At 49.0% G+C, this 21,087-nt stretch overlaps 1 protein-coding gene and 1 pseudogene across 2 annotated transcripts in view; one reads left to right on the forward strand and one right to left on the reverse strand.

The window, feature by feature from the left end:
- Window positions 1-4,077, reverse strand: part of LOC138487702 (5-hydroxytryptamine receptor 3A-like) — a 193,830-nt gene extending 189,753 nt beyond the window's left edge. Inside the window, exon 1 of one of the 2 annotated variants that reach the window (XM_069614229.1) lies at window positions 3,878-4,077. In XM_069614229.1, the coding sequence (XP_069470330.1) occupies window positions 3,878-3,908 (31 nt within the window). In that variant the 5' untranslated portion in view covers window positions 3,909-4,077. Of the gene's footprint in view, window positions 1-3,602; window positions 3,778-3,877 lie in introns of those variants that run through there. The other variant, XM_069614228.1, reaches the window with a different exon arrangement.
- A 16,666-nt stretch (window positions 4,078-20,743) lies between these two features.
- On the forward strand, window positions 20,744-20,862 carry LOC138489895 (5S ribosomal RNA; annotated as a pseudogene).
- The last annotated feature ends 225 nt before the right edge of the window (window positions 20,863-21,087 follow it).

The raw sequence follows: 21,087 nt of genomic DNA on the forward strand, positions 1-21,087 counted from the left end.
AAAAGACACCGTTTTGTTGAGTTTGATCTCTGTGCAGTTCTAGGGGATTATTTAATGAGGGCTGGAGTGCCAACCTAAGGCGTAAAAGCAAGGTGTATGTTGTTTACGCCCGCATTTATGCACTCCACGCATTTTCAGCTCATTGGTGGCGGAGTCAAGGCACGAAACGGATTTAGCATTTCCAGCTGTGCATTCCTTCATCAAATGCCTCCTGGCTTTGCACGTGCCTGAGACGTGCACGCATTGCATGCAACAACTGGATTCCCGTGGAATCCTCCTGCGTTTAGTAGCAGGTGGATTCAACGGGAATCCATTGGAAATGCCGTTTGTAAAGCGTAGTTTACTGGCTGCATTTGCATTTGTTAAAAAAAAGGAGAGTACATTGAAACTGGGCAATTTCACGAGCTTTCACTCTCTAGTTTCACTGTTTTGTAAACATTGAAGATCGCAAAGCTTACATGCAGGTGGGCCAACAGCACGTAAATGCAAAGGTTCGCAGGCCCTGCATGCAATGTGCACTTTTTACAAAATTACCTCTAGTCTGACAAATAACATGTCTTATTGTTAGTTTCATCTTTTTTATTTTAACCCGGCAGTGGTCGAAGTGAGCGGGAACGGTGTTGCACTACTGTTATGTTTCACTGTTAGCAGGTCCACTACTTTTTGCAACCATTTTCACCGTTCCGGATCTGTTCTTTGTGAAGTTAAAGCTCTCGTCTCCACTTTACCACTCAATAGTAGTTACAGCCAAACTGAAATCTCTTTCAACTCCATTGGCCGTCTCCCAGCGTGGCTGCAACCTGTAGGGAATGTGTTGGGCGTTGCTCCCTTCCTGCCTACTCTGTCCCCCGCCAGGGTCACCGTTCCACTACCTTTTTCTGGTACGCTTCTACCACTGTAAACCGGCAGTGGATGTGTGTATTAAATTGTTGGTTGCTCTGGTGTCTCTCGAGGGATTTCCTGAAACCTCTAATCTCGAGAAAAGTCTGTGAGTCGGCACCCGCAGATGCGCCAAAAAGGGATTTTTCTCCTGGGAAAGTTACCAACTGCACAAGACACTAACAAGTTGTACAAGTGGGTTCAAAAGCTCATTAAAAGACATAGAGGTATACAAAAATATCAAAAGCAACAACCAAAAAAGACTTATTTTTTGCCAATAGGAAATATTTAATTCTTACTGTTGATAATTTTTTTGTGGTTGGATGTATATTCATTGACTATTTTAATCTACATGTATATGGATATATACCTTTATTAGTATCTTTTATTCACTTTGTTTATTTTTTCTTTTCTTTCATCTCTTATGTCCTTTATTATCTTGTATATTTGTGAAAATGTTTTTTATTTTTTGTTTTGATTTGTGTTTGGTTTAGCAACAGTTTAAACTTTAAACCTTTACAAAAATGTCTTCTTCATACATTCCTAAAACTATAATATTTCCCAATAACACAAAATAAAATAAATACATATCCAAATGTCTACTACTTTTTTTTTATAACGTTCCACCAATTACATTTCTGAGCCACGAGGAATTCTTTATCTAGTGTGGGTTGCAGTCATTTTTTGTTGTTCCTCCTACTTTCTTCCTGCCAGTGCCCTGCCTTCCATTGTTCTAGTTTCGGGAGTTCAGTGCCCTCAATATTTCTACTACTGCTGAGGTGAGAAGGGTTTTGTGGCCTGATGTCATTCTATCCCAAATGTGCTCTGATGTGATTCTTTCCACCCCTATGAACCATCTTCTTGGTTTCTCCTGCCTCAGGATCCAAGTCCCTTCGCATTCCATTAGAAGAAGTTCGTAAGAACTGTAACACAAAAAAATAAACATAAAAAGACATGGACCGCAGGTGGGCTCCTGCTGGCAGTACCCTTTTCACAGGCCTCTTAAGTAAAGTGTCCATGCATTACTCGTCTTGCTTTGCCTGGCTGCCCTCGCTTCTACCCCTGTTCATGAGTGGTGTCCACGTCCTTTCTCACACACAAAGGTATGCGTACCCTGGCGGGGGCAGAGCGCACCACTTTCCAGACAACACTTGGCACTTTGAGACTACTACCGTGGTGATTTGGCGCAGTACACAATCATTGCTAGGAAACATAACATCATATAGTGTGCAGGCCTCTGACTTTGCAGTGCCTAAAATATGTGCCGAGGCTTGTTAGTGGAACTTTAAGCGAGGGTTGGGTTTAGAACTGGATTGGTTGCCTTGGGTAGAAACCTCCCCAACCCACAAACGCGAAAGGCACCTTCTCATCCCCTCCATCCTGGGCATTATTGTATTATCTGATTGGTTTTTAAATAGCGCACTGCTGCCAGTTTCTTAGTCTCTTGGCGCTTTCGGACTTGCAGGCTGGGTTGGGTTTAGTCCCGGCTTCTCTGCTAACCAAACTATATGATACGCACCCAGGCCCGGCTGAAGATGTGTAGGGGCTCATTTTAACATGATAGTTGGGGGTCCCCTGCTTAGAGCAAAAAGAGTCGTATGCCCACCTGGGGTGCTCACATTACGATGGCGACAAATATAAGGTTAATAGTCGCCGATAGTCAGGAGACGGCCAGCCAGCAGAGATCTTAAACACTAAATAACCACTAAAGAGCTAGAAACCCTTCTTTGTCAGCAGGTGGCTGATGTGGAGGAACTGGTGTTAGAAGACCAGAAGGGCTCCAGGAAACACAGCTTGTAATGTGAGCGCTGCAAAGCACACGTTTTATATATAAAAAAATGCCAAATTATTATTATTATTATTATTAAATTATTAAGCTCCATAACGAAAATAGAGAAGGAATATAGTGCTGTGTTACAAGAGTGCTGCCTGCCAACATGGGGGCAGTTGCTTAGGGCCCACCGGAGGTTCTAGGGCCCCTTCATTTGAAAACGGTGAAAGGGCCTGGCGCCGTCCCTGTATTTACTAGTCTTTCTACCCCATTATGCCAGATCTTTTTTGCACAACATTCCTGAGTGCTTAGAATGAGACTAAATACCAGTATAGGGTACTTTAAAAAAAAGAGTGCACCTTTTAATTCACAGTTCTGATGCATTGTAATTTCAGTGGCACCTAAAATGCTCTTTTTTGGTTAAATTACAATTGTGTTGATCATGGTGGCTCTTTTTGACCAACCCATTTTAGTTCTAGAAAAGCAATCTTTCTCTTAAGGGGGCATCATTATAAACCTGATGTCCGCTCAGGGCACTCCTTGGACAGCCAACTGGGGCAGCCCTACTTCCCAGCAGCGTTGTGTACCAGACCATCTATTCAAGTGCCACGGTTATTATTGCATCTTGTTTTCATTTTTGCTGTCTGCAGACAGACGACCTCAAGAAAGTTTCCTTCCAGGGTACAACTGACGCCCCGCCCGTCCCCTCCCTCGTGGCACAGAAGGGCCCAGAATCTCGCCGTAGAGGAAACCCTGTGCTTCTGTGGTCTCTGCTGTATATACTACAGCTAGGTAGGTCCTACAGTGCAGAACACAGCTACAGCGTTTCAGCACCCCCTTAACCCAGCCCCGTCCGCAGCCCCACCCGCCCCTCCTCGCAGGGCCCGCTTCACACCTGTGAACCACACATGCACCCATGGGAAGCGCGGCCGGGCTGCCCCAGTCCCCCTACCTGTGCCCTGGAGCCCCAGGGCGGCGAGCAGGGCGGCGACAGCTGGCCACAGGCTGCGGGCTTTCATCCTCATGCGCTCCGTGCTGTGCTGTGCTGTGCTTCGGGGACACTCCACACGGTGGGAGTACTCTGGTCCAAGTGATGCCTTGCTGTGCTGCTCACTCTGCCCACCTTCCCTCCCCCCTCCCGCCTTCTCCCCTCCCTACATCCCTTTCTCCTCTATTTCGCTCCCTCTGTTCTGTTCCCCAGGGGTCTCACTTGCCCACTCCACTCACCCCTCTCCTCTGTCCCATCTACGGCATGCATCTCTTTCACCAGACCACTCTCTTTTTTACCGGGGTCCCTCGATGGAGACAACACCCCAAGCCATATCCTATCACCTCGTCCCACAAAAGCCGTTCCTATGTGTGTCCGTAGTTGACGCGTGAAGACGCTCAAGTAATGCGCAAGCTTGGACGCGCCATTACTGGAACAGGCGCAGCCGCGCAGGCGCAATGCTCCCCGAAACTTAAGGGGCGTTAGAGGGCTGTGGTGCACACGGATTCCGGGCGAGGGGTCCCTGTAATGCATGAGGGGGAACAGGGGTCCCAGAACTTTATTTGCATAGGCGGCACGTTGCAACTCGTACTAGATTGTGAGCTGGCCAGTGAGAGAGGGGCAATTAAAAATGGCGAAAAATGGCGAGGGCTGTATGAGGGGTCTATGCCACAGCGGGCGTGGTGAATGGTGGACGTGTGATGGACCAGTGCCATAGGGGGCCCAGACACCATGGTGGATGGATGATGGACCAGTGCCATAGGGGGCCCAGACACCCTGGTGAATGGTGGATGGATGATGGACCAGTGCCATAGGGGCCTCAGACACCATGGTGAATGGTGGATGGATGATGGACCAGTGCTATGGAGGGCCCTGGACACCCTGGTGAATGGTGGATGTGTGATGGACCAGTGCCACACAGGGCTCCGGCCACCCTGGTGAATGGTGGATGTGTGATGGACCAGTGCCGTAGAGGGCTCAGGACACTCTCGTGAATGGTGGATGTGTGATAGACCAGTTCCATAGTGGGCCCAGACACCCTGGTGAATGGTGGATGTGTGATGGACCAGTGCCACAGAGGGCTCCAGACACCCTGATGAATGGTGGATATGTGAAGACCAGTGCCATAGTGGGCCCAGACACCCTGGTGAATGTTGGGTGTATGATGGACCAGTGCCATAGAGGTCTCCAGACATCCTGGTGAATGGTGGATGTGTGATGGACCAGTGCCATAGAGGGCCCTGGTCACCCTGGTGAATGTTGGAAAGCGTGAAGGGCCAGTGCCATAGAGGGCTCTAGACACCCTGGTGAATGGTGGAAAGCGTGAAGGGCCAGTTCCATAGAGGGCCCTGGATACCCTAGAGAATGGTGGATCTTTGATGGACCAGTGCCATAGAGGGCTCCAGACATCCTGGTGATTGGTGGATGGACGAAAGACCAGTGCCACAGAGGTCACTGGACACCCTGGTGATTGGTTGGATGTATGATGAACAAGTGCCATGGAGGGCCCCGGACACCCTGGTGAATGTTAGATGTATGATGAACAAGTGCCATATAGGGCCCTGGACACCCTGGTGAATGGTGGGTGTGTGATAGACCAGTGCCATATAGGGTTCCGGGCACCCTGGTGAATGGTGGATGTATGATGGACCAGTGCCTTAGAGGGCTCTCGACACGCTGGTGAATGGTGATGTATGGTGAGTGGGTGATATAGAAGGCTGTCCACCCTGGTGAATGGTGGATGTATGGTGAGCGGGTTAGGCTGTTCACCCTGGTGAATGGTGGACCGGTTTTATAATGAATGTTAGTGGCATTCAATCTACTACCATAGAGGACTCTGGGCTCCACGGCCCCACCGTAAGATGGTGGAGATGTGGGGTGCAATGCAAGACCCTTTCACTTAATTATGTGCAGTTCCGGGATGAGGGAGCCAGGGGCATGAACTTGCTGTGCATACTAGTGATTGACGGAAGAATGAGGGTTTGATGCCATAGACGGCGGTGTCCAGCACAGAGTGCTGAAGGTTCAAGCTCAGCACCCCACGATGCACGAGGCACATTGTGATGGAGAATTGCCAGGGCAAGAGTTGCCGGTACCTTAGGGTCTATGTGAACCTTATGAACTAGAGAGGTGTGCCCTGCAGTGGATCTGTGGGGGATGCTGCCATGGACAGCGCCGTGCAGCAGGGCGAGCAGTGGATGTGTGGGGAATGCTGCCATGGACAGCGCTCTGCAGCAGGGCGAGCAGTTGATGTGTGGGGGATACTGCCATGGACAGCACTCTGCAGCAGGGCGAGCAGTGGATGTGTGGGGGGACAGCACTGTGCAGCAGGGCGAGCAGTGGAAGTGTGGGGGGACAGCACTGTGCAGCAGGGCGAGCAGTGGATGTGTGGGGGATGCTGCCATGGACAGCACTCTGCAGCAGGGCGAGCAGTGGATGTGTGGGGGATGCTGCCATGGACAGCGCTGTGCAGCAGGGCGAGCAGTGGATGTGTGGGGGCTGCTGCCATGGACAGCGCTCTGCAGCAGGGCGAGCAGTGGATGTGTGGGGGATGCTGCCATGGACAGCGCTCTGCAGCAGGGCGAGCAGTGGATGTGTGGGGAATGCTGCCATGGACAGCGCTCTGCAGCAGGGTGAGCAGTAGATGTGTGGGGGATGCTGCCATGGACAGCGCTCTGCAGCAGGGCAAGCACTGGATGTGTGGGGGATGCTGCCATGGACAGCGCTCTGCAGCAGGGCGAGCAGTGGATGGGTGGGGGCTGCTGCCATGGACAGCGCTGTGCAGCAGGGGTCGAGCAGTGGATGTGTGGGGGATGCTGCCATGGACAGCGCCGTGCAGCAGGGTGAGCAGTGGATGTGTGGGGGGATGCTGCCAGGGACAGCACTCCGCAGCAGGGCAAGCAGTGGATGTGTGGGGGATGCTGCCATGGACAGCGCTGTGCAGCAGCGCTGTGCAGCAGGGCGAGCAGTGGATGTGTGGGGGCTGCTGCCATGGACAGCGCTGTGCAGCAGGGCGAGCACTGGATGTGTGGGTGGGACAGCGCTGTGCCGCAGGGCGAGCAGTGGATTTGAGGAGGCTGCTGCCATGGACAGCACTCTGCAGCAGGGCGAGCAGTGGATGTGTGGACAGCGCTGTGCAGCAGGGCGAGCAGTGGATGTGTGGGGGCTGCTGCCATGGACAGCACTCTGCAGCAGGGCGAGCAGTGGATGTGTGCGGACTGCTGCCATGGACATCCCTCTGCAGCAGGGCGAGCAGTGGATGTGTGGGGGCTGCTGCCATGGACAGCACTCTGCAGCAGGGCGAGCAGTGGATGTGTGGGGGCTGCTGCCATGGACAGCACTCTGCAGCAGGGCGAGCAGTGGATGTGTGGGGGCTGCTGCCATGGACAGCACTCTGCAGCAGGGCGAGCAGTGGATGTGTGGACAGCGCTGTGCAGCAGGGTGAGCAGTGGATGTGTGGGGGATGCTGCCATGGACAGGACTCTGCAGCAGGGCGAGCAGTGGATGTGTGGACAGCACTCTGCAGCAGGGCGAGCAGTGGATGTGTGGGGGCTGCTGCCATGGACAGCACTCTGCAGCAGGGCGAGGAGTGGATGTGTGGGGGCTGCTGCCATGGACATCGCTCTGCAGCAGGGCGAACAGTGGATGTGTGGGGGCTGCTGCCATGGACAGCGCTCTGCAGCAGGGCGAGCAGTGGATGTTTGGGGGCTGCTGCCATGGACAGCACTCTGCAGCAGGGCGAGCAGTGGATGTGTGGGGGCTGCTGCCATGGAGAGCGCTCTGCAGCAGGGCGAGCAGTGGATGTGTGGGGGCTGCTGCCATTGACAGCACTCTGCAGCAGGGCGAGCAGTGGATGTGTGGACAGCGCTGTGCAGCAGGGTGAGCAGTGGATGTGTGGGGGATGCTGCCATGGACAGCACTCTGCAGCAGGGCGAGCAGTGGATGTGTGGACAGCACTCTGCAGCAGGGCGAGCAGTGGATGTGTGGGGGCTGCTGCCATGGACAGCACTCTGCAGCAGGGCGAGCAGTGGATGTGTGGGGGCTGCTGCCATGGACAGCACTCAGCAGCAGGGCGAGCAGTGGATGTGTGGAGGCTGCTGCCATGGACAGCGCTCTGCAGCAGGGCGAGCAGTGGATGTGTGGGGGCTGCTGCCATGGACAGCACTATGCAGCAGGGCGAGCAGTGGATGTGTGGACAGCGATGTGTGGGGGCTGCTGCCATGGACAGCGCTCTGCAGCAGGGCGAGCAGTGGATGTGTGGGGGCTGCTGCCATGGACAACGCTCTGCAGCAGGGCGAGCAGTGGATGTGTGGGGGCTGCTGCCATGGACAGCGCTGTGCAGCAGGGCGAGCAGTGGATGTGTGGGGGCTGCTGCCACGGACAGCGCTGTGCAGCAGGGCGAGCAGTGGATGTGTGGGGGCTGCTGCCACGGACAGCACTCTGCAGCAGTGTGAGCAGTGGATGTGTGGGGGCTGCTGCCACGGACAGCGCTGTGCAGCAGGGCGAGCAGTGGGTGTGTGGGGGCTGCTGCCATGGACAGCGCTGTGCAGCAGGGCGAGCAGTGGATGTGTGGGTGGGACAGCGCTGTGCCGCAGGGCGAGCAGTGGATGTGAGGAGGCTGCTGCCATGGACAGCACTCTGCAGCAGGGCGAGCAGTGGATGTGTGGACAGCGCTGTGCAGCAGGGCGAGCAGTGGATGTGTGGGGGCTGCTGTGGTAGGTTGGAAGCCAGTGCCATAGAAGGCTGTGTGCGTTATGCTGTGCACACACTCTATGCTGCAGGGATCTCAGGATTTGGTGCCATAGTGGGCTCTGTGGTTCACAGTGGGTGGTGGGTGTATGAGGGCCTTCATGTTCATTAGCATGCCTTGAGCATCTAAACGTGTCGTAGTGAGAGCGAGGCCTAGAGAGAATGTTCTTTGGTGCAAGAAGTTACAGCATAATTTTCTGTTGTCATTAAACTTAAAAGAGATGTTTTTCTTAACAATGTCAAACACATTTGAGGGGTACGTTTTCCTATAATCATGCAAACTTCTTTATTGAGGGGTTCCAAATGAAATGTATTCTTCATGCTAATCTTTGGCAAACTGGCAGAACAGTATGCACTTACTGCATAGATGGCGTGGACGTATCTTTGCTGGAACCATTTTTTGACAACTTGAGTGGGATACACCCCACTAGACAATTCACAATGGCTCTTGGCCCTGAGCGAGTTTCTTTTGTAGACACTGTAGGCGCCCTAACTCAAAATCACCCCATGTTCCCAAGGCGCAAGGAGGTTGCAGATGGCAATTCTTTGCTGCTCATGCACTCATGTTCCCGTTCAGTGATGAAGCCATGGCTTCAATGACTGCACATTAAGAGATTACCACTAAACCAGAGGTCTTGCAAGCATTTGCCTCAATATTGATAGATCGGTTCCGGCAATAGAATTGCACAGAAGAGAATCGCATCACCGCCGTCGAACCTATGCATTCGATACTGTGTCGACAGGCACCTAACGGCAGGCACAGCGACATATGACCCGGCATCAGGTAGGGTAAAAAGCATTGTCAATAAATACTGGAAGATATGGCTATATGTGATCTTACCGACGGAAAATTCAGAGTGGTACATTTCATTGCGACCAAAATACCGAAAAACACTATTTAAAAAAAATACACCTGATATCGTTATAACACCACCCTAACCCCATCCCTGACCCATTTCAATCCCTTAACCCACTACCCTATATTTCCGTAAATTGACTGGGTACCGAATATATTACAGAGCGACCCCAAAAAGGGCCATATCACTAAAGAACAACCCGTAAGTGCATATAAGCATTTGCCAAATATTGTCGAGCAGCTAATCCGAGCACACATATTCACAACGAAAACCAGGCTGCCATTTCTGAGCTCACTAAAATGAGGTATATTTCCCTGACTTATATGCTGTTGTTGTGACAAGATCATAAAATGTGTTTCCTAGTGATAGCCTCGACATCCAAAGCATCGAATGCAAACGCCTTGAAAAAAAAATGCATTGAAAAAATGCATTTTTTCCTTCATTTTTTTAATGGGGGGGGGTCCGTCCCCCAACCCCTGTTTTTTTACCCCTTAAAACCCATTTTAATTAAAAAAAACCTTTACCTAAAAAAAAAATACTTTTTTCAATGCATTTTTTTTTAGGCTTTTGCATTCAATGCTTTTTATTCGAGGGAATCACTGGATACCTAAAATGTGATCGTGTTGCCCATCCTGGTATATGAGAACACATGTAACACCGACACTGCATGACATGCCTACGTGAATTCGTCATATATTCTTTCAAATGCCCACATGGAAAGATCCATAAGGGACAAACTAGCCAAACAGCGAAGGACATGTTGTAGGAAAACAAGGACTGAGAACATCAAGTCCAGAGTTGCAGTGCATTTCACTGAGCTTGGCTTCTCTGCAAGTCACCTTCAATTTCAAGGTCTAGACCTGATGTTGCCCATCGAGAGCCACAAAGCCCAGCAAAAGAGAGGCCATTTATAGAACTCTGTCATGTCAGCCAGAGCTTGGCCACTCTGCAAGTCACCTTCAGTTTCAAGGTCTGGACCTGATGTTGCCCATCGAGAGCCACAAAGCCCAGCAAAAGAGGGGCCATCTACAGAACTGTGTCATGTCAGCCAGCGCTTGACCACTCTGCAAGTCACCTTCAGTTTCAAGGTCTGGACCCGATGTTGCCCGTCGACAGCCACAAAGCCCAGCAAAAGAGGGGCAATGTACAGAACTGTGTCATGTCAGCCAGCGCTTGGCCACTCTGCAAGTCACCTTCAATTTCAAGGTCTGGACCTGATGTTGCCCATCGAGAGCCACAAAGCCCAGCAAAAGAGGGGCAATTTACAGAACTGTGTCATGTCAGCCAGCGCTTGGCCACTCTGCAAGTCACCTTCAGTTTCAAGGTCTGGACCTGATGTTGCCCATCGAGAGCCACAAAGCCCAGCAAAAGAGAGGCTATTTACAGAACTCTGTCATGTCAGCCAGCGCTTGGCCACTCTGCAAGTCACCTTCAGTTTCAAGGTCTGGACATGATGTTGCCCATCGAGAGCCACAGAACTCTGTCATGTCAGCCAGCGCTTGGCCACTCTGCAAGTCACCTTCAGTTTCAAGATATGGACCTGATGTTGCCCATCGAGAGCCACAAAGCCCAGCAAAAGAGAGGCCATTTATAGAACTCTGTCATGTCAGCCAGCGCTTGGCCACTCTGCAAGTCACCTTCAGTTTCAAGGTATGGACCTGATGTTGCCCATCGAGTGCCACAAAGCCCAGCAAAAGAGAGGCCATTTATAGAACTATGTCATGTCAGCCAGCGCTTGGCCACTCTGCAAGTCACCTTCTGTTTCAAGGTCTGGACCTGATGTTGCCCATCGACAGCCACAAAGCCCAGCAAAAGAGAGGCCATTTATAGAACTCTGTCATGTCAGCCAGAGCTTGGCCACTCTGCAAGTCACCTTCAGTTTCAAGGTCTGGGCCTGATGTTACCCATCGAGGGCCACAAAGCCCAGCAAAAGAGGGGCCATTTACAGAACTGTGTCATGTCAGCCAGCGCTTGGCCACTCTGCAAGTCACCTTCAGTTTCAAGGTCTGGACCTGATGTTGCCCATCGACAGCCACAAAGCCCAGCAAAAGAGAGGCCATTTATAGAACTCTGTGATGTTAGCCAGCGCTTGGCCACTCTGCAAGTCACCTTCAGTTTCAAGGTCTGGACCTGATGTTGCCCATCGAGAGCCACAAAGCCCAGCAAAAGAGAGGCCATTTACAGAACTCTGTCATGTCAGCCAGCGCTTGGCCACTCTGCAAGTCACCTTCAGTTTCAAGGTCTGGACCTGATGTTGCCCATCGAGAGCCACAAAGCCCAGCAAAAGAGAGGCCATTTATAGAACTCTGTCATGTCAGCCAGCGCTTGGCCACTCTGCAAGTCACCTTCAGTTTCAAGGTCTGGACCTGATGTTGCCCATCGACAGCCACAAAGCCCAGCGAAAGAGAGGCCATTTATAGAACTCTGTCATGTCAGCCAGTGCTTGGCCAGTCTGCAAGTCACCTTCAGTTTCAAGGCCTGGACCTGATGTTGCCCATCGACAGCCACAAAGCCCAGCGAAAAAGAGGCCATTTATAGAACTCTGTCATGTCAGCCAGAGCTTGGCCACTCTGCAAGTCACCTTCAGTTTCAAGGTCTGGACCTGATGTTACCCATCGAGAGCCACAAAGCCCAGCAAAAGAGGGGCCATTTACAGAACTCTGTCATGTCAGCCAGCGCTTGGCCACTCTGCAAGTCACCTTCAGTTTCAAGGTCTGGACCTGATGTTGCCCATCGACAGCCACAAAGCCCAGCAAAAGAGAGGCCATTTATAGAACTCTGTGATGTTAGCCAGCGCTTGGCCACCCTGCAAGTCACCTTCAGTTTCAAGGTCTGGACCTGATGTTGCCCATCGAGAGCCACAAAGCCCAGCAAAAGAGAGGCCATTTACAGAACTCTGTCATGTCAGCCAGCGCTTGGCCACTCTGCAAGTCACCTTCAGTTTCAAGGTCTGGACCTGATGTTGCCCATCGACAGCCACAAAGCCCAGCAAAAGAGAGGCCTTTTATAGAACTCTGTCATGTTAGCCAGAGCTTGGCCACTCTGCAAGTCACCTTCAGTTTCAAGGTCTGGACCTGATGTTGCCCATCGAGAGCCACAAAGCCCAGCAAAAGAGAGGCCATTTACAGAACTCTGTCATGTCAGCCAGCGCTTGGCCACTCTGCAAGTCACCTTCAGTTTCAAGGTCTGGACCTGATGTTGCCCATCGACAGCCACAAAGCCCAGCAAAAGAGAGGCCATTTATAGAACTCTGTCATGTCAGCCAGAGCTTGGCCACTCTGCAAGTCACCTTCAGTTTCAAGGTCTCGACCTGATGTTGCCCATCGAGAGCCACAAAGCCCAGCAAAAGAGAGGCCATTTACAGAACTGTGTCATGTCAGCCAGCGCTTGGCCACTCTGCAAGTCACCTTCAGTTTCAAGGTCTAGACCTGATGTTGCCCATCGAGAGACACAAAGCCCAGCAAAAGAGAGGCCATTTACAGAACTGTCTCATGTCAGCCATTGGCAGTGAATCGGGGCATTGATTGAAGTGTGCATCCAGCTATTCTTCCTGTATCCTGTCACGTGTTGCTTTATGTTAGCACTGGTTTTTAGAATGCTAACGTGTGTTCACATATTTAGTTTCCGTTATCGTATATCCGTGTACACATGGTGAGTGACTTGATGATTCTCATGCATTATGGTTGTGTTTATACAGTGCTTTCGATGTTGTCTTTTGATGCACCATGTTGGGGTACTCTATTAGATTTCATGTAATGTATCAGAGACCTGTATGGTTGCTTTTTCCTGCATTCATTATAGATGCCACAGTTTGCACTTTTTACAGTTTTGATTGCTATGTCACCGTACTGGGACTCGTCAGTTTGAATGTGTGTTCTTCTTACATAAGCACATTTGATAAATTGTTTTTTCCTTTTAGAATATTTTGACCCTAAACAGTTTTTGTTTTGTCATTTTCTTTTGGTCCAGGAAAAAAGGATAACGTATTCTTCATACTAGAGGACAGAGAATGGCAATCACCACCTGCACTATGTACAATAAAAGTGTGTGCCTAGAGAAAGATGAGACTAAGTTGGGCACTACATCCTGACTCAGAGCACAGGGCGGGGCTTGTCCGAGAAGACCTCTACTGAAGTCGTCTCACCAGGACCCGGTCACCACATTATACAAATTCTGTACTGTCAACCAATGAAATGCTTCTGCTATTGTGCAATAACTCAAGAGGTTGACTGCAGTCTGACCCCCTTTAATATTTATATGCCATTAGCATGTGCCCTTCTGCTGTTCTATTCTTCAGACCTGCAGCCTCTAGGTGAAAACCACCAAGTAATGCACTGAGAACCACCTTCCAACAGGAAAATAACACATTCTAGAAAAAGAAGATCAGGGAACAGGCCTTTCCCTGTCGTACACTGTGGAGCAACATTGCAGTTTTAAAAGATGGGAGCTCAGCAATCAGAGGCAGACTGGCATATGTGGACATGCAGACACCTGTCACCAAATAAGGGGACTTATAAATGCCAGAAGCTCTGGGGCAAAGTGATTCACACATGAGAGATTTCAGGGGAACTTACAGTAATTCTCCATAATTCCCCATAAATTAGGGGGCCTCAAGGCACATGTTGCTCCCCTTCCTTTGCAGCAACACTCTATTTAAAGTCCTTGAATCTGTTTCTGAAATTATTGTATGATCTCAGTTATGATCTCAGTTAAAGGTACGTTGTGTTTAAACCCCATTAATCACAACCTCCAAGTCAATGCCTGATTTGAGATGGGTGCGAGGGTGAGGAGTCAGGAATGATATTTAGGCACAAGTTAGACATGCTTTTGGATAAAGACTTTGGTCAAAACATAGAAGGGTTTGGGAAAAGGCCTTGCTGTCTCTGAACTAGTGGAATGTCCCTACCTAAACCCAAAACTAAGGATCTGTCAGTGTCAAAATGTCCAAAACATAACCGTCCTGTGTTCAAAGTACTATTCTGACCCTCACACAATAAACCAATTAATTCTAAGGTGAAACTGATAATGTCTTTGGGCATTAGTGTTTTTCAAATGTTAAAAAGAAAGGAAAATAACGTTTAACATCCACACAAAAAAAAAATCTATCATGGATGGATATCCTTGCTCCAGAGGGTCCTTACCTTTCCCTGGATTCTTTGTCACTTTCCTAGGTTACAAATAACAGTTCTTGACCTTCCCTTGGGTCAACGACAAAAGCAATCTTCAAACTGATTGTCTTTCTTTTTATAATGGTCGGCAACCCTGGTGTACTCTCTTGCCAGGGTTTTTATTCCCAAGTATCTTAAACCAATATTGCTGGCTAGTTCTTGTGTTTTATTCATTTCCAACTTTCCTGGTGTATTTCCCTACCAGGATTTCTTTTACTCGTTTGCAACTGCCTGGTATATTGTTTTTCCAGGCTTCTTTGAAAACACACGCTTGGATTGCCTGGTATACTCTCCTGCCAGGTTTTCTTGAAAACACACACTTGTATTGCCTGGTAAACTCTCATGCCAGAGCTTCTTTCATATGTGATTCCTGCTCAACAGTGGCAGATTTAATGTAAAGGGCCCAGTGGGCAGCACCTGACAAAGGGCCCTAACTGGGTGGGTCATGGAGGCAGAACTTTGGGTGGGTGGAGTTAATTGTGGTCACAAGTGCACAATTATGAACCTTTGGAACAATTTTTTTTTAAGTTGTCTTTATTTTATTTTCCTCTATTTAGGGGTCTGAGTAACTGGAAACAGCTGGGCTCCCTGGGCTGGCTTTGCTCACAATGGTAATATTGAATGATCAAGCCTGAAACTAATGTTGGAAATGAACATGTTTGAAGGCTAAGGGCACAAGCAGCATTTCAAGACCACACACTTTCCTAGAAAAATGGCTCTAAGAAAGATTTGTTGGATCCACTGTTTGATGACTGACACACATGTGTGCGTGGCAGGGCAAGTCTTAAAAAGAAAAAAGAAGAAAAATGGTTGCCTTATGAACATGGGCAATGGGAAGACGTCACAGGATGCAACATCACAGGATAATTCTTACCGCATGCAGATCCATTTTATGCATTGCCCCAGTTCCTTACCCACACGTCAAATATCATTAAACATCACAGATGCAATTAAAGCAGTCCACCCATACTATAGAGTTCTTACAAATTAATAATAAAGTGTACATTCATATATTGCACACCACAACATTATTTTGATTTACACAGGAAAACCTAGCATCCAGGATGGGAAAAATGAATGTATAATCACATTCTTTTGCTTGACCTGGTTCTATAACAATGTGTATATACTGTCAGGTTATCGTATTATGTGATTTTTGTACTTTTCAAGCCATTGCTAGAAAATAATTATTCAACCCCTTGACTCACAAACCTGAGCAAATACTGATATCAATTATACCAGAAGATGCGTGGTGAAGTTCTTACATCTCCGCCTGGGACAAAATACTGGTTTCGCTTCTTAAAGTGTGTAATCCCTGGCAAATCTGCTTCTTCTGCTCACTTCCTCATTCCCAGGTTTGAATCTCCGGGGGTTCACAGCCTTCACGCTGGCTTCTCCTTTCATTGAGTCCCTTTGTGGTTGTTATGTCCTATACCTCGGTCATGCCAGGCAGAGTGCTACCGTGCTACTTTTATATCAATGGACTATTCGTCATGCCTCCTTGCGGCCACCTCTTCTCAGTACTTTTGAGACTTGGTAAGGAGTAGTTTGCATCACTCCTTCAGTCTTCCTCTTCTCAGTACTTTTGGGAGATTACTTATTATCACTCTGTATCTTCCTTTTCCTCCTCCCCGTCTTGGTTGTATTAAGTCTTAAGTGAGGAAAGGAAGGACTATTGCAGTAACACACAGTAGTGCTTTCAGGTTGGTTCTTGAAGGACCTCAAGTATTTCATGGTCTCAAAGGCAATGGGGTTAAGGGGTTCCATCACAGAAATAGTGTCCTAATCCACATGGGAGGAGTCTCTCCCTGTGTGGTCCTGCTTTCCACCACCCCTAGGGGCATTGTTGTGCAGCTGGCTCACCTCTCTAGCCTCACAGGGAAGGATCCCCTCTGGGGAGAAGTGACAAGGTCCCGTGAATCGTCACGTACCTCTCCCCTAACGATATTGCCTTCCCCTTCTTCACTCAAGCGGAATCTAGAGAGGAAATCTACATTGCTTTTTTCCCTCCCTCCTTTTCCTATGTTCAACAGAAAAGCAATTACTGTGATGAGGGAGATTACTCCTGAGGCACTCTTAACTCTTTCCAAAACCCCTACCAGGTCTCCTGTTGCTCCCATTACTGTCTTTCTGGTGGGGGCACATGACCCGTTCTTCCGAGGTTGTTGGTTTTGCTCACTCTTGTCGAACACTCTATCTCCGCTTCCCAGTGCACTGTGCTAGCTCCGCAGGTTTCTTGACCTGTCGGTATCAGCGTAGTTGAAGGACTCCGAGGCCCACTTCTCTGAGGTCAGACCACTGTCAGTCTGGCTTTTTTTTCTGGGTGATTAGTCTGGTTGGCTGAGTTGTTGGAAACTGGTCATATGAAATGATGTACTTACTAGTGGGAAGTACTGGAACATTTCTGTTATTATGGACCACACAAGTTGCCCTTCAGCAAGCTGATTCTTCTTTCATAGTAGGTAGTTGGTGTAATTGTTCCTACTATTAATTAGGTCAACTTTCAGTAGGTTCTGCTCCTTGCTTTCCATGTCTATTTCAGATATCTGCTCATTCATTTCTCCTTTGAATTTGTTTCTTAGCACAACAGTGTATGTTTTTTAGGGCGTTGAAACCAGTTTAGAGAAAGGGTGTCAATTGTATTAGAAATGTGAGTGTTAATTGTTTTTTGGGTTGGAAAAGACCCGTAATAGCTAGTGTTTGGGAAGGGCATACATATTGGCTGTTTTAAGTTCATTTCTGTTTTGTGAAGGCCTTCAATATTGGTTATTTGGGAATCGTAGAGTTCACTTTCTAGGGGTTAGGAGAGGCATAAACCTAGTATGAATTTTTAGGGGGGGGAACGGTATTCTCTTTTGTTTAGGGGCTCAGGGGATTTATTATAGTATCTCGGATTAGCAATGGAGTCTCTGTAGATCTGAGGTCTGCAACTGGCCATCCTCCAAATGTTTTAGACCAGGACTTCCATTCGCACCCAGGGATCAGATTCGGTGGCTGGAGCAGCAGCCGAGAATACACATTCTCTGTTCGCTGTTCCAGCCACCTGAGACCCTTCCTCAGCTGGCACCATGTGTTAAATGTTTTTTAATGTGGGGAGGCAACAGTGAGACTCTCCCTGTTGCCTCCCCACCCCTCAACCCCAAAACAATCCAAACATCTTGTCTACCCCCTCCCTCCCTCTACACTTACCTGCTGGACCGGAGCTTTGTGCTCCGGTCTCTGCACTCCTCCTGCTCCCGGCCACCACCATAGAAATGGAAAAGTGACTTAGCCTAGCTGCAGGCATTTGTGTTTCTTTTTTTAAAAATGTTTTTCTCCGGAGATTGGTGTCACTTGCACACTAATCTCTGGAGGAAAAATAAATAAACCATTTGCACCCCGGTTAAACCCTGTGGTGCAAATGGCTTTAATCCCCGCTGTGGGGGAGCGGACATGGCCTTTAACGGCCCCCATCCCTAACTGGGCTCAGGCTGGGGTTCATTAAAGGCCCTGTCCGTCCCCCACAACGAGGATGAAAGCCATATTAGTCTTTAACATTGACTATGGTGGATTGGGCTGACAGGAGTTGTAGCCCAAAAGACCCAGAGAGCCGAAGGTTGCAGACTTCCACTGTAGGGTAAGTGCCTCCAGAGGGTAGTTATGGGTGAGTCCTTTCAAGGGTTTCATAATCAGAGGAGGTGCACTTTGTGTCTTTGTGCTAACAGGGATCATTGTGACCTTTAAAGTTTTGTCTTGGGATTGCTGGTGCCGTGTGGACACAAACGTTTATCTCTGGACACCTCTGCTGTGTACATCATCTCTAGTGTTACTTCTCAAGGTTCTTTGTGGGCTGGATTCTGGTCATTGACCATTCATTCTATTAACAATAGTTTGTAAAAATGGTATGTGGTCATGATTTTTGTATTTTTGTACATGAGACTGCATATTAATGAGGTTCTTCTGGCCATGCTAAGGGTGGCCAAGGTCTTTCTTGGATGGCTTTGGTTGTTTTCGCAGCATCACAATGCTTGCTATAAAGCTGGAGTATATTTCTAGTTCTTTAAACATTTGTGTGATGTGTGTGGCTGAGCGGCCGCAGCTTCTCCAAACTGAAAGGCTCTGAACGTCAGATGGACACTTCCTGATGGTATTGCCAATATTATCCATCCACATCTCAATTATTTCCTTGCTTCGTTAATAGGATTGAGGTTCTAGACATCTCTGAACAGGATAGCACAGCTTCCCCACCTAATTTATTGTGTGAAAATCCATGCCATGAAAATAACTACACCTCCACAGTGTTCCATATTCCAAGAGTCAACACACTTTATCTGCTTGAATATGGCCACTTTAGTTTCCCAACAACTTAATTGTAATCCTGATTCTCAAAAATAAGACAACGGGACTCATTCTGAGTTTGCCAATCCAGAAACACTGGTACCAATAAACTTGCCCGTTCTGTTTTTTTCCGGACCGGCAAACTACGAGTTCTGCGAGCGGGTGCCTTTCAGCCCACCTGGCGGGCGGAACGGCACCCGCTCGCAGACCTTGACGGGTTCACCGGCACAGTTGCACACAGTGCGGGTGCATCCGTCCTCCCCATTCCCATTCAGTCAGTGAGACTCGATTGGAATGGGGATTTTCTTTTTTCCGGCCCCTGGCCGGAAGGACCGCCGGGCCTGTAATGCCCCGGTAGTTCCCCATTCCCTGGCGCAGGTAAAAAATATTACTCCGGTGGCAGCCGTACCAGTGTTTGCCAGCACGGCTACCGCCAGAGTCATAATAATGCCCAATGTGCTTAATTGTCGATACTGTCGCAAGAAATGATGACATGAGTGACCAGGACCAAAACACAGTTTAACAGGACCTCATTACGACTAAGTCATTTACCGTAACCACCACTCAGTCCCTCACATTTTCCGTGGGATTATGAGTGGCCGTAAGGCAGTGTTAATCCCCATTTTTGGAATCCATATCCCTCCTGGACGATTTCTTGGGATTTACCACAATCTAGCAATCTGATGTGGTAAATCCAAAACAATTTTGTCAGTAAACTGTAGGATTTGCCTCCAGCCATATCCTCCACTGCACCTCCAAAATTGCAATTTGGCCGTGCAGTAAAATTGGTGTTATTTTGAGACTGCTGAAAAACTGGCAATAACAGAATTTTCAAAAAAGTTCACTGCACCGCCGAACTCGTAACGAGGCCATGGGTGGATTCATCTCATTAACTATAAAGAGTGAACCCATTGTGTGCCCACTCCTTTATTCTGCCCGGGCATAATCAGAGTACCCAGCACACATTGCAACTAATGTAACTATACAAGGGATCTCATTCAATCATATTATTGACTTAACTCGTTAACTGTATGGTCCTGATGAAGCTCCCACCCAAGATGTGACCCTCATTCCCCAGCGTGATCGCTCCTCTCTTATGGCACTGGGAAGTGTGGCCGGGAACCCTAATAGGAATGTCCAAGGATCAGGAAGCAGGTGGAATAGGAGTACATGGGCTGAGACCACCAGATTGGATTTGGCGAGCAGTCAGGGCATTTGTTGTACTGTGGGGCTAAGGAGTAGACCATTAGCTGAGCCCTATTCTAGAGCATATCCACAGCAACCCCCCACCCCTCACCATCCGTAGCCTTGAAGATTACCTAGTGGTTTGGTTCGACAGGCAACAACACTGACAGGAAACAGATTGACATGGCTCCGGGTGGCAAGGGGACACCGGACAGGATGAGGTCAGGAATCAAGATGACGGAGAAAGGGAGCGCCACTCCACCCCAGAGAGGAATGATCGGGAGATGCAATAGAGCGCGCCTGGGAAGGGATACACTCTAAATGCGAGGAGAGGCTGTCTCTGTGGGTCAGGGATGAGAGCAGGAGCTAAAAAGGGACTTGGCAGTTTAAGGGACAAGCGCGAGAGAGATCGAGAGCAAAACATGCCTGGAGCAGGTTACCATCATAAACACTCATGCATTCAACCACACATACCTGGTGCTGAGGGGGAAGAAGATTCAGAACCTGGAGTGGTGAACCATGTATGCCAGGAATGGCCCTCCCAGGAAAGAGCAGAGCATGCAGAGAGAGAGAGATCTAAGAGTGGTAGACAGCAGGTAAAAGAAGCGATCCACTGAGGAACACAGCTAAACTGGGGAAGAGGAGCAGTTTGCCAAAATGAGGGGTCATGGCAGGAATAAGAGATCTTCAGTTGCAGCTTTTGGCCGTGAGCACGTTGCAAGTCACACATGATCACTACCGTAGATCTCGTAAAGCCACTCCCAATTCACTCCCATGTGCCACTCCTTGTCTCCCCCATCATGTGGCTTCCCTTAGATTTGTGTGGTGAGCCTATGGCCAGACCACACTGAATGCGCCTTATCTCATCTGTTCTCAAAAGCTAAGCAGTGTCAGGCCTAGTTAGTACCTGGATGGGAGACCGCCTAGGAATACCAGGTGCTGCAGGCTAATAAAAAATAAAAAATAAAAGATTTGTGTGGCGAGACAGGGACCTGACCAACATCTTTTAAAATTCACCCACGATTGATCGTAAGCCTCTCCAACCTACTCTTCCGTTCAATTTCATCGCTGCAACCTACCCACTGTCCCAAATGAACAATATGCTTTACTAGTGATATCTTCTAAGACGGGCACTTTTACACCTGCACTTCCCGATTAGACACAACCTTATTA

Source organism: Ambystoma mexicanum, chromosome 9 (assembly GCF_040938575.1).
Source record: "Ambystoma mexicanum isolate Mex_15411 chromosome 9, UKY_AmexF1_1, whole genome shotgun sequence".
NCBI classification, from domain to species: domain Eukaryota; kingdom Metazoa; phylum Chordata; class Amphibia; order Caudata; family Ambystomatidae; genus Ambystoma; species Ambystoma mexicanum.